At 40.8% G+C, this 12,441-nt stretch overlaps 1 protein-coding gene across 2 annotated transcripts in view; it reads right to left on the minus strand.

The window, feature by feature from the left end:
• The window catches only part of PIP5K1B (phosphatidylinositol-4-phosphate 5-kinase type 1 beta), a 130,103-nt gene that overhangs the window by 15,349 nt on the left and 102,313 nt on the right, over positions 1-12,441 (minus strand). For both annotated transcript variants that reach the window (XR_013346085.1, XM_077816413.1), the window contains exon 14: positions 3,175-3,292. Coding sequence is in view for 1 of the 2 variants with exons in the window: in XM_077816413.1 (XP_077672539.1) it covers positions 3,175-3,292 (118 nt within the window). In the remaining variant the exon portion in view is untranslated. The remainder of the gene's footprint in view (positions 1-3,174; positions 3,293-12,441) is intronic.

The following is a 12,441-nucleotide window of genomic DNA, read 5'->3' on the forward strand; positions in this document are numbered from 1 at the left end:
ATATTGTTCAGAGCTAGGTACTCTGCCCCCTCCCCTGTAGGTAATAAATCCATTTTATTATACTATTTTCCTGATTCAAAGGGAATATTAAGGACTTAATAAAATAGGATCAGTCATGTCTTTATCCTAAGAAGCTTAGCACTTCAAAGCAAGAGGAGTAAGGCAATGGAGTTATTGAAATGAAGCAAGTTAAAGTATTACACATTAGAATATCTAACAGATAAGGTTTTAGAAGCTTGCCTTGCAACAAAACCATTGATAAGGATTATTAACCAGCCTGCTAAGATAACCGTCAAATGACATTTAAACAGGTTTTCCATTAATGATTGACTCATGTCAATATCTTTTATGATGATGTTCAACAGATGCTTAAATCTATTTGAAAGTAAAGTAGTCATCTTTGATTCATCTAGTTTTCCTAGGAAATGCATGACTAGAATTACCAGCGTTGGTGCTTTGTCCATGAAAACCATTTAACCATGATCCTAAACACAGAAAATGGAAGTGCACTCTGATCTACCAATTCAGAATTAAGCTGAAATTAGATCACTGCTGCTTCAGCCCCAAGCCTTATTTTCATCACAGATTTACCATTGTTTCAAACTATATATACACGATGATCTAATAAGGTCTTCAGATATAAAAGGTTTTTCCATACAGACTGTCACTGATCCTTCCTTCCTCCAGCATCCAAAGTCACAAGACATGCTGGTCTGGGACATCCATTTGATTCTTTTGAAGTAGTTGGCAGATGCAGAATAAGGTTGTCTACGCTATAGCCTATGTCAGCATAATTTATGTCAATCAGGGGTGTGAACAAACCACACACCCCTCCCCCCCCGAGCGACATAAGTACGCCGACGTAAGTGCTTGTATGCCCCACGCGGTCGACAGGAGAGAAACTTCTGCCGCCTACAGAGGTGGTTATTTTATGCTGGCATCAAGTGTCTTCACCATAGACATGGCCTCAGACCCTTATCAGTTGGGTGACATAAGCTTTTGTTCTACTATAAAAAAAAGAGTTATGGAGACAAGGTTGACGACCTTCAGGGCACAGTTTAAGTTCTTTCTATTTGTCCAGGCTTTTTGCCTAAGGGGCAGAGTGCTGTGTACACAGTCTTCTCTAAGGGGTAGGGATTTTAGTTACATTGCCATTCACACTGATCAATAAATTTAGTGTTTTAATCAGTTTTGTATATTCACCCAGAGGCAAAGAGATGAAATGTGTTACCTTCACCTTGAATGGTCACTTACAACATGTTAACTCGTTATGCTAAACAATCTATTCCACCTTGTATTTAGCTATGACATTGAGTACCTTTTGCAGACCTGAAGAAGAGCTCTGTGTAAACTTGAAAACTTGTCTTTCACCAACAGAAGTTGGTCCAATAAAATATATTACCTCACCCACTGTCTCTCAATAAATCTAAAAATACATTTAAAATACATACCTCTGTGAGAGTCATAATGAGAAAGTTTATCACTTTAATTAAATCCAAACTAAGTTATTCCCACCACTGGATTTCCCAGTACGTTCTGTCTTTTGTGCATCTTTCTTTTAGACTGTAGTCTTTATTTTGGGGTTTAAGTGTCCAGTAGCATTTGTGCTAAGCAAATAATTAAAAATAAGCATATTATAGTTTTCTAAGCAAAATAAAATGTTTCATCTAGACTGGATTTTTTGGGAGGGAATGAAGGGAAGAGAGATCCATGTAACTGCTCTTTATATCTCCTTTTTCCCTGATTTCCAACCTTACCAAGTGCTCCATCGGTGGTAAATATTAATGTCAACAACAAACTAGCAACAAAGCGGATTTATACAAATAGAGTAGAGTAGAGTGTAATGGATTGCTTGATGGACACAAAATTGTCAGTTAAACCAGTTCTATATCTAAGTGAGCACTGGCTGCTTGCTACTGGTATAGAAGTGGAGAGCAATGACTGTTACATGGGTGGGATTATTAAATTAGTACCGATAAAATTGGTGTTCTACACATTCAGTTTTGCCTGGCTAGAAAACTACTTAGGAGAGAGAACATGTGGTGTGATAGCACATGTAAAGTGCAAGGACAGCATGGGGATCTGAAACACAAACCACTGTAACAGACCTACTGGATCCTGTGGGACAAGAAAGCCAGGAAGCATGAGACATCAGGAAAAACAGAACCTTAGGATAATCTTTTTCTAAGTGCTAAATAATTGTCACAGACATAGTTTCCTTTTTTCTCCACTGTAATTCACGCCAAAGTTTCACACAAAAACCTCCTGCCTTCATCCTATTAATCTTTTGCTTGCTGCATTTTTGAGGAAATTTCTATTTTCCATTTTAAAAACCCAAACCCCTTAGAAAAATAGACCCAACACAATATTGTCACATGAAATTGAATGTGTTTGGGTGGTGGAGGGAGAGACAGCAAGTATTGATTTTATTACAAAATGCTGTCTTCACGCTGGGGTTTCCAAATGGACCTGAAAGAGATATATATCCAAATCCCTATTAAAATCCAATTGGATTTGGGTGTCTTTGGGCCTTAAAAATCCTAGACATAGTTATCAGAGTTATGTAAAAGCAGAATTGCACAGACATGTAGATAATCCAAATTGTGGGCTTATAAAGGCGTTTCTCACTTCAAATAATGAAATTTCCTGTACAGCAAAACAGACTGCTCACTGGGAACCATAGCAAAAGAGGAAAGCTGTAACTTCAACATACTTCTGCAGCCACAGCTGCATCATTAAGAGTGAAAAAGGAACCACTATTTATTTTAAGTCCAGCTGTGCAAAACCACTTGTTTTCTTCTTCACAAATATTTGTGTGCAGAAATGAGTTTTCAGGTCTCGGAAAACTAAGCTGCAACACTACGAAAAGTTCAAGGTGAGAAGTAAAAAAAAGTCTGCTTTTCCACAAGATTGTAAAAAAATTATTATTGCCAAGGTACGTTGAGAAACGTTTTGGCATATTTCTTAAAGAATACAACAGTGAATAATCACAGTGAACATTTGAATTCTTTAAGATCCTGATTCAGCAGGGTACTTAAGTGTGTGCTTAAGTTTAAATACTTGGAATATTTCAGTGGGACTATTGTGATCTTAAAGCTGGGCATGCACTTAAGAACATAAAATTAGAAGAAATCATAAATTAAGAAATGGAAGCAACACAGTCCGACAACTTACTAAATAGACATCCAAAACTGAAGCATTATCATTTTCCATTTCCAGTGTGCTCTGTTCTGAAGTCAAGTAGATGGCACTGTCTTCTAGGGTGAACGTTGAACTCGAAGGTAACCCTTTACTGAAAATACAGAGGGGGGGGGGAGATATAATGAACACAAAAGCAAATTATACAGAGAGAAAAAGTCCTACAAACTTCATCTCTTATGTTTGTGTACTATTTTACAACCTCCCCTCCCCTCTTCTTCAGTACTATACTTTTTAAGACAAAAAGTACAAATATGGCTGATTCCTGGTTAGCAAAAAGTGCTCACATACAACTAATGTGTCTTATCCGCACATTTCTATTGGCTGGGTTGCATTAAATAAAGTGCTATCAGGAAGAAATGATGCTCTTTCTGAACACTGTAGGCCAAATTCCGCTCAAAGTTGCATCAGGGTAAATCTGGAGTAACTTCACTGTTGTCAGAAGAGGTATTCCAGTTTTCACCTGATGTAACTGGGAGACGAATTTCCTGCTGTGCCCTTAATTTTTAAATTAAACCCAATGGCGAGCATAATAGCCCCCTCCCATAACATAAAAGTCTAAAGCGTCCAAACAACACTCCCTATCCCCTACTTCAATTTGGTACAAAAGAAAAGGAAAAACTGACATTTTAGCCTCCCACCCGTGTGATCAGGTTATACTGTGATCAATAGATTATCATGTTTTTCCTGTTTAGCTCATCCTGAATTACAAACAGAGTCATTACTTTGACTATGCAGCCTATTATTTGTTACGCTGAAGTACCAGTGCTTTCTTCATTTGGCTTACGTTAACTGTTATGTGTGAGGGAACCCCATAACGAGACTGCACCCACACACAATTCAGAGTAACGGAAGTTCAATAATTGAGGACTGACCATATTGAATTCTGATGTGCAAATATGGGATTATTCAGGGAAAAATTTTCAAAAGCATGTTCCAAGGCGCAAAAAAAAAAAGTATGGAAGGGTGCTAGTGGGTGCAATTAATGCAGTTGTGCGTATGTAGGGCTAATTCGTTATCCACTGGGTGTAATGAGCTGATTTTAATGAATAATCGTAGGAAGGAAGTGTGAAACTGCAAGGGTTTTTGCACTTTTTTTTGCAGGAAGAGCTTGGGCCTTCATTTTTAAAAATTGTCCCTTACGGGTGGGATTTTCAAAAGGAGTTTAAGAGAGTGACCTGCCCACCTTTCACTGAAAGTCAATGCCACTGTGGTGCCAAAAATCCCATCCTAGATTTTTAGTCCCAGATTTTCAAAGATGGTCATCCTTGCTTTATCCACAAACATCCCAGGCAGCCACCTACAGTGCTGCCACTCCAGGATCTAGGAAAGGAGGATTCATTTCTTCCTCCCCTGAAGAACTTCCCAGTCTACAGTTGACTGCTTGGGTTGTGTGCTAGGGACAGGTTTTGCTCCTACGTGTATGCCTAAGAAAATGCACATCAAATACGACAAGAGTATTCGTCATTGCGCCAGTCAGTATTATTAACGTCTCCTTTTCAGAATCAGTAAAATTAGCACTCAAAATATAAAACAAATACAAACAGAATATAAAACAGGATGGATAAAAATGCCCAATACACCTGATGCCACACTAGTATTAGATGCATACGATTACATTAAGATAGTATTCTTACTTTTGTTATCTAGTGCACTGGGTGTCTTTTCAATAATAAGGCTTCATTCCCTTTCCTTCTGGGCTTATCCAATTCCCACTGACTTCAGGGGAAGTTGGATAAGACCCTCTATTTATATGCCATCTAGTAACATTTCAGTCACACCACTTTCATTTAACTAAAGACAACAAACAATAAATAAAGCCAGTCTGCCAGGGTAGCACTGGAAGTGCTTCTTGAATGTTGACTATGTTTTATCATCTTACACAAATAAAGCACTGGCTTGAAAGATGTTGTCCCTGGCAAAAAAAGAAAAAAGTAAAAAGAATTAAACAGAAACAAGAGTTGTTTAGGTTTCATATTTCAATAAACTCATGGGGCCTAATTCAAACCTCAGAATGTACAAAGGCGCACACACACATGGCCATGAAAGGAGGGGAATTACACAGAGGGTGTGGGGTAGCTGCTATTTATGTAGGGATGGGGGCAGGTATGATTGTAGAGACCAAAGGTCACCCTCCACTTTGGAAGACAGTGCTTCAGGCAGCTGGGTGCAGAGCAGACTGGCAGGCTGCAGTTTATAGCAAGCTGTCAGTGCTGTTTTGTAATGTTTAAACAGAAATAATTTAAATGGTTAAACACAAGTCCTTCATGCCCTAATAAGACTACCGCGGCCGCCACCATCACACACAGTGGCTTTTCTACCCTGCCCCCAAAAGCTGCAGAGCTCACATTCTGCAAGTCCTCTATGTTGGGAGCTAGAGAGACTGAGTGTGAGAGTTGGGTCAGGACATTTTAGCTGTTTCCCCCTATAAATCAGCCAAGGGTGGTTCTGTGACTACTTGGAACAAAATCTTCTACTTCTACTCCAGTTAGTTTATTGTTTCATTCAAAGCTCCAGAAAGAACCTGGTACTAGACTTTCTTTTCTAGAACATACTGCTCTCCTTTCCTTACCAGTATATTATTTCCTGCTACAACTGATGTTGCTGTAGCCTCCAGTGGTTAAAAGAAAAGGAGTACTTGTGGCACCTTAGAGACTAACCAATTTATTTGAGCATAAGCTTTCGTGAGCTACAGTGGCTAGAGTGTGAACACCAGTGACACGATGCTAAGGGCTGTGATTTTCATTCTGGCACTTAGTGAACTGTCGTTTTCGTTACTATGCAGATAGAATCCATTTCAGTAGTTAGCGGCCAAAATGTAATGGTTTCATCTTTAAAAATATGTAGAGGTGCTGTCTTCACCTTACCAGATGCCCATCACCCACACAGCAAGGAAGGGTGGTGGTTTCCATGGTAGAGTCCCACCATGCAACAGCAAAGTGGGTATAAGGCAGCAGTAGAGGGAGAAAGAAAAGAAGAAGGGTGGAAAGAGAAGACAAAGAGATGCTACTCTTAATGGTCACAATCCAGTCATCCAGCCATGAACTTTCTATGAGTAGGGCCCTACCAAATTCACAGCCATGAAAAACACACCATGGACCATGAAATCTGGTCTCCCCCCTCCCCCCCCAGTGAAATCTTGTATTTTGTGTGCTTTTACCCTAGACTATACAGATTTCATGGGGGAGACCAGCGTTTCTCAAGTTGGGGGTCCTGACCCAAAAAGGATTTTCAGGGGGGTCACAATGTTATTTTAGGGGGTTGCGGTATTGCCACCCTTACCTCTGCGCTGCCCTCAGAGCTGGGCAGACGGAGAATGGAGGCTGGGCGCCCAGCGCTGAAGGAGGCGCCCCGCCAGCAGCAGCACAGAAGGAAGGGTGGCAACACTATACCATTCCACCCTTCCTTCTCTGGTGCTACTGGTGGCAGCTCTGCCTTCGGAGCTGGGCAGACGGCCTGCAGCCGCTGCTTGTCAGCTGCCCAGCACTGCTGCCAGCAGCAGCAGCAGCAGTGCAGAAGTAAGGGTAGCAGTACCACAACCCCTCTGCAACTCCTTTTTGGGTCAGGACCCCTACAGCTACAATACGTGAAATTTCAGATTTAAATAGTTGAAATCATGAAATTTACAATTTAAAAAATCCTATGACCATGAAATTGACCAAAATGGACCGTGAATTTGGTAGGGCCACATCTGTGAGGCAACAGTAGGGAGAGAAATAAAGACATGCATATAAGGGAAAAGATATATGCAAGAGGGCAGAGTAAAGAGCCTAATGATAAGATAAATCATCTGTTTGGGAGTTAAGACCCTGAGGGAAAGAAGGCATTGCAGGAGAAAAAGGAAGAGGAATGAGGCAATAGGAATTGCATGAGCCAGCACATTTCTTCCTGTAACTGAACTCCCCAAAGGTATCTACATGGACAGCAAGCTGCCTCTTGCTTCTGTGACTATCATTTCAAATGGTCAGAGGTCATCCCTTTAGCAGCCATTCATAACAAGGTAACAGTCTCCAGCACAGAACTGTTTATTAGATGGGGCCTTCCCCAGGTGGTCGTAAGATTTCAGTTGATCAGGTCCCATGCTTCAGGGGAAGCACACTGTTTGGTGAGATAGCAACAAGGAAATCACCATCCTTCCTTTCTTTCTACAGAAGGTGGGGTAGAAAGTAAAAGCTCAATAACAAATCCTTGAAAAAGACATGCTCCGAGCTACCTGGTGAAAAAGAATGCACAATCCAAGATAAAGGCTGTCTCAAATACTGTGAAAAAGCTGCAGTGTCTCAACGGGCTGGCCATGTTACAACTAGAGAAACTGGATTCTATGTGTGATAAAACGGAGCGCAATAGACTTCAATGGTAGGGACAATAGTAACCAACACCAGAAAAGTTGTTGTCAGAAGCCTTTGCAGCACCAATAAAATGTCACCTTTGTCCCAGGACAGGGATGGTCAGGTGCACTCACGTTTCATAGGCAGCTCTTCATTTTGCAGTGAACAGAAAAAGGTTCTGATGATGCCAAAAAGAGTAATACAGGAACCTGCAGTATCCTTGTGGCAGAACAGAGCTTCGTTTTAATCTACCTGGACATTCAGTAACTGGAAAATTATAGAAAATGTAACTGATACTATAAGATACTACAAGAAAATGTTAACTTCTACAGATTTTTTTTTTTTTAATCAGCACTTTGCAAACTTGGAACAGCAGGTAGAAGCTCCCCTTTATTTATATACCTGAGAAGTTTGTGTCTTATTTTTAGGTGAAGCATCTGGTTTGGAAACATTGCTGGAAAGGGCATGTGAACAAGGACTGTCAGTACTGGGAAGCTAATCTGTAAAGTGAGTAAAGGAGAAAGTGGAAATTCTGAGTCACTGGCACATTAGTTTGCATTTGGAACCCACGCTGGTGCCAGAATACAGGCTATATAGCCTTTGCCAAGAGCTAAATTCTGCCACACATTAAGCTGCAGTTTAATGTTTATTGATAATACTATAATGTCACTTCAGTAACACACTGTCTGCAGCAAACTAACACAGACCCTCCAAACGGAAATACAGAAGAATATACCGCCTACGCCAACAAGGCTCCTCAATTGGAAATCAGTCTGATGGCAGAAACCACTCAGTCATTTAGGTTTACTAAAATTGTTTTCTTCATTGTGTTATGACAATTTCTAGAACAGTTGGAGAGACCATGCAATATGCTGAAACTATGTTGGAAGCTATGTTGAAAGCTAAACGTACTCTGGTTGTCTTTTCCTTTCAGAGGTATATGATGAGAATCAAACAGGCCTTCCATTACTGTTTGCTGAGCAACTGGATTCAACTTTGAAAGGTACTGTAATCTGCTATTGTGTTCTAGCATGGAGAACAGCTGAACGCCCTCCCTCCTCCTCAGCACAATCTGGTAAATTCACACAAGTGAACAGACTCTAGTTTTATCTCCTTCTCACTAGAACAGATATTGCTTGAGAAAGTAAAACCTTTACCTACTTAGATGCATTGTAAAAACCCTGCCTTGGACATGAGATGCAACAAGTACATTGATTTTGTCGTGGTAAAGGATTACTCACATAAATCAGGGTTGCGGGATTGGGCACAAAGTTACTGATAGAATAATCAAAACTAAGCTAAACCTATGATAAATATGTAAAGGCACAACTCTTACATGCTTACATACTGCTACTAGCTTTTTAACAAGTGAAGGTAACTATATCAGACTAGGTCAAAAAATGGACAGCACAAAAATCTGACAAACCTATTTGAGGGGGAGGGTGGAAATCAACAGACTGGAAATCTGGTAGGAAACCCCTCAAACCTTCCTAAATCTGAACACAGACATTTTTATTCTTCAACAAAATCTCCTGTCTTATTCTTACTTATTTTTATTGAATTGTACTTGTTATTTAAAAGGTCCCAAAATAGAAAATACTGGAAAATGCTAGCCACAGAAAAGATATGGCATTGAAAATGCAAGCTTCTCCCCACACTGCTCTGTCAATAAGCTTTGACTCTGGTGTACCTGTAGGAGTGATGGGATCATTTAGTCTCCACGCCAATTCGATATATGCCTCCACAGAACTCCAGCAAGTGTGCCAATTAGCAGAACGAGCATAAACAGATTTTTGGGGGGGGAGGGGTGATATGGACATATCTTGTAGGAACTGAATTGAAACTATCAACTGCTTTCATACAGGCCAAATTAATGTCACAGTTTCTTCAGTATAAGGGCGACTGGATGGTTTTGATCTAATGTATTGTTACTATCATCTAATATAGCTGAACTTTATAGATGAAGTGGACACCAAGTACTCATTACTCGAGTACTCACAATGTTTACCCCTATGCACCAGCACCTAGAATAGCTGCACACTGACAACTTTCTCATAAACATGAGGGTTTCATGATAGAATATTAAGCTTCTCTGAGGCAGCCTACAGCACATCACCCCTGGATATGAAGTTTTCAAAGGCAGTGCTTAAAGGAGGGCAGAAAACAGCCTTGTTTCACAATGGCTAAGTAAAGTAGTGGATACGTGGGCAGTAAAACAGATGTCTTAACAAATGAGCTTTTAAAAGCTGTGGAAAATGCATCTACATACATGTACATATTTGCACAGAGACAACTCACTCTTCACGGGCCCATTTGGTATGATTGAATAATTAGTCTAATACAGGTCAGCAGTGGCATCATTGCTGAAGCCCAACACTGCTTTTCGGTCTACAAAAAAGGAACAAATTGTATTATAAGGAAACTATCAATAATATTTTGTTTGCACTGCAATCACTATTAAGTTCCAAAGATATAGCTACTGAAAAACCAATAAGCAGGACTAACTTTTTTAAATGCTGGCTTTGAAGTGAAATAGATTGACAGGAAGGTTCTTTTGTGCTCCCAGACCTAAGCTAATTGCAAACTAAAACTTGTGAATCAGTAAACATCATGGAAGCAAGAGATCTATTCCATGAAAATGACTGAGTCAATACTTTTATGCAGCTTCCATTGTAAATCAAAACAGCAGTTGGCATACATTTTCAGCACAATAGGGTGTCACAAGAGACCACATTTAAAAACCTACTCAGTGTTTTGTTCCCTGCTATAGAAGGTGCTGCAAGTGGGCAGCATGTATAGCCTCTGGGAGGCTGCAGTTTCCACGGTATGCATCCAATGAAGTGAGCTGTAGCTCACGAAAGCTCATGCTCAAATAAATTGGTTAGTCTCTAAGGTGCCACAAGTACTCCTTTTCTTTTTGATCTTGAGTCAGTTACTCATCTGACCAAAAAACCTCCAGCTGGTAATGACTGGGTCCAGCTGGAGAGAATGTAATCCTTCCTACAGAAGCCAGTCAGAGTGAGTTCTTAAGTCACTCGCTCATTGAGTTTAGATGGAGGAACCAGTCTATCACACGATGGGAGACTGGTTACAAGAAGCCCTCTTCTCCTTCGCTAGTTTATACTCTGGCTGTAAGAGGCCATTAGATATGGACCAGCCTTTTAAACCTCAAAATTGTTGTTTGTCTCTTGTACCTGGCTTTGTCTTACCCGACTGGTCACATCTTTCATTACGTTAAAAGTCAAAGCTACTGAGCTATAATTTTTACATAAAAACTTTTGCTGGTAGTTTTTGCAGCCTTGGTAGTTTATTACTTGTTGCTGAGGATCTCTAGTTAGAATAGATGACTTATGACAAAGCATAAACTGTCAGTTTTTGTCACAGATGTTGGATCCTTATTTGATATCTTTAGCTGTTGTTGATTCATCTATTTGCCTCCTAGTATCTACATGGGCAGATAGTCGACCAAATATTTCTTTTGGGAACCAGAAAATTCTTCTTACTCAATTAGGGATTTGTTTTTTTGCTGTTCATTCACAGAGATTTAATAGTACAAAGTATGCAAAAGTTGTAACAAAACCTAAATATTTGCCTCTAGTTTCTAACATCACCACCAAAGATAATATTTTAATGATTTGTCAACACAAGGAATAGTTTCATAAAATGAAATATAGAATCATAGAAATGTAGGACTGGAATGGACTACAAGACGTCATCTAATCCACCTCCCACCTACCTGAGGCAGGATCAAGTATACCTAGACTATCCCTATAGATGTTCGTATAACCTGTTCTTAAAAACCACCAGTGACAGGGATTTCACAACCTCCCTTGATAATGTATTCCAGCACTTAACTATCGTTATACTTAGAAAGTTTTTCCTGATTTCTAACCTAACTCTCCTTTGCTGCAGATTAAGCTGGTTACTTCTTGTCCTACTTTCTGTGGACGTGGAGAACAATTGATCACCATCCTTTTTGTAACAGCCCTTCAGATATTTGAAGGCTTGTCAGGTTCAACCTCAATCTTCTTCTCTCAAGAAGAAACATGACCAATTTTTTTTAAACCTTCCTTCATAGGCCAGGTTTTCAAAACTTTTTATCATTTTTGTTGCGTCCTCTGGGCTTTCTCCAATTTGTCCACATCTTTTTTAAAAGCGTGGTGCCCAAATCAGCACACAATACTCCAGGGGAAGCCTCACCAGTGCCAAGTAAAATGGAACAATTACCTCCCATGTCTTACATATGACACTCCTGTTAATACACCCCAGAATTACATTAGCCTTCTTTGCAACAGCATCACATTGTTAATTTATATTTAATTTGCGATCCACTGTAACTCCCAGATCTTTTCTGCAGTACTACTGCACAGCCAATTATTCTCCATTTTGTAGGTGTGCATTTGATTTTTCCTCCTTAAGTGTAGTACTTTGCTGCAATATCATAATACCAATTTCTGGCTCCACAACGCCTGTCCAGCCTATGCTTAGAGCAGGGATCTCAAACTGAAATGACCAGGAGGGCCACATGAGGACTAGTGCATTGGCCCAAGGGCCGCATCACTGACACCCCCCTTCGCTGCCCCTGGCCCCGCCCCCACTCCACCCCTTCCATGAGGCCCCGCCCCCATCCCAACCCCTTCCCCGAAGTCCCCATCCCAACTCCACCCCCTCCCAGCCCTCAGGGGGTGTGGCGGAGGCTCAGGGCAGGGAGTTGAGGTGCAGGAGGTGTGCAGGGTACAGTAGGGGGCTCAGGGCAGGGAGTTGGGGTGCAGGGTGCAGAGGGGTGAGGGATGTGGCAGGGGGGTCAGGGTGTGGCAGGGAACTCAGGGCAGGGAGTGCAGGAGGTGCGCAGGGTGGGGCAGGGGGCTCAGGGCAGGAAGTTGGGGTGTGGGGTGCAGGAGGGGTTTGGGGCGTG

Source organism: Eretmochelys imbricata, chromosome 5 (assembly GCF_965152235.1).
Source record: "Eretmochelys imbricata isolate rEreImb1 chromosome 5, rEreImb1.hap1, whole genome shotgun sequence".
NCBI classification, from domain to species: domain Eukaryota; kingdom Metazoa; phylum Chordata; order Testudines; family Cheloniidae; genus Eretmochelys; species Eretmochelys imbricata.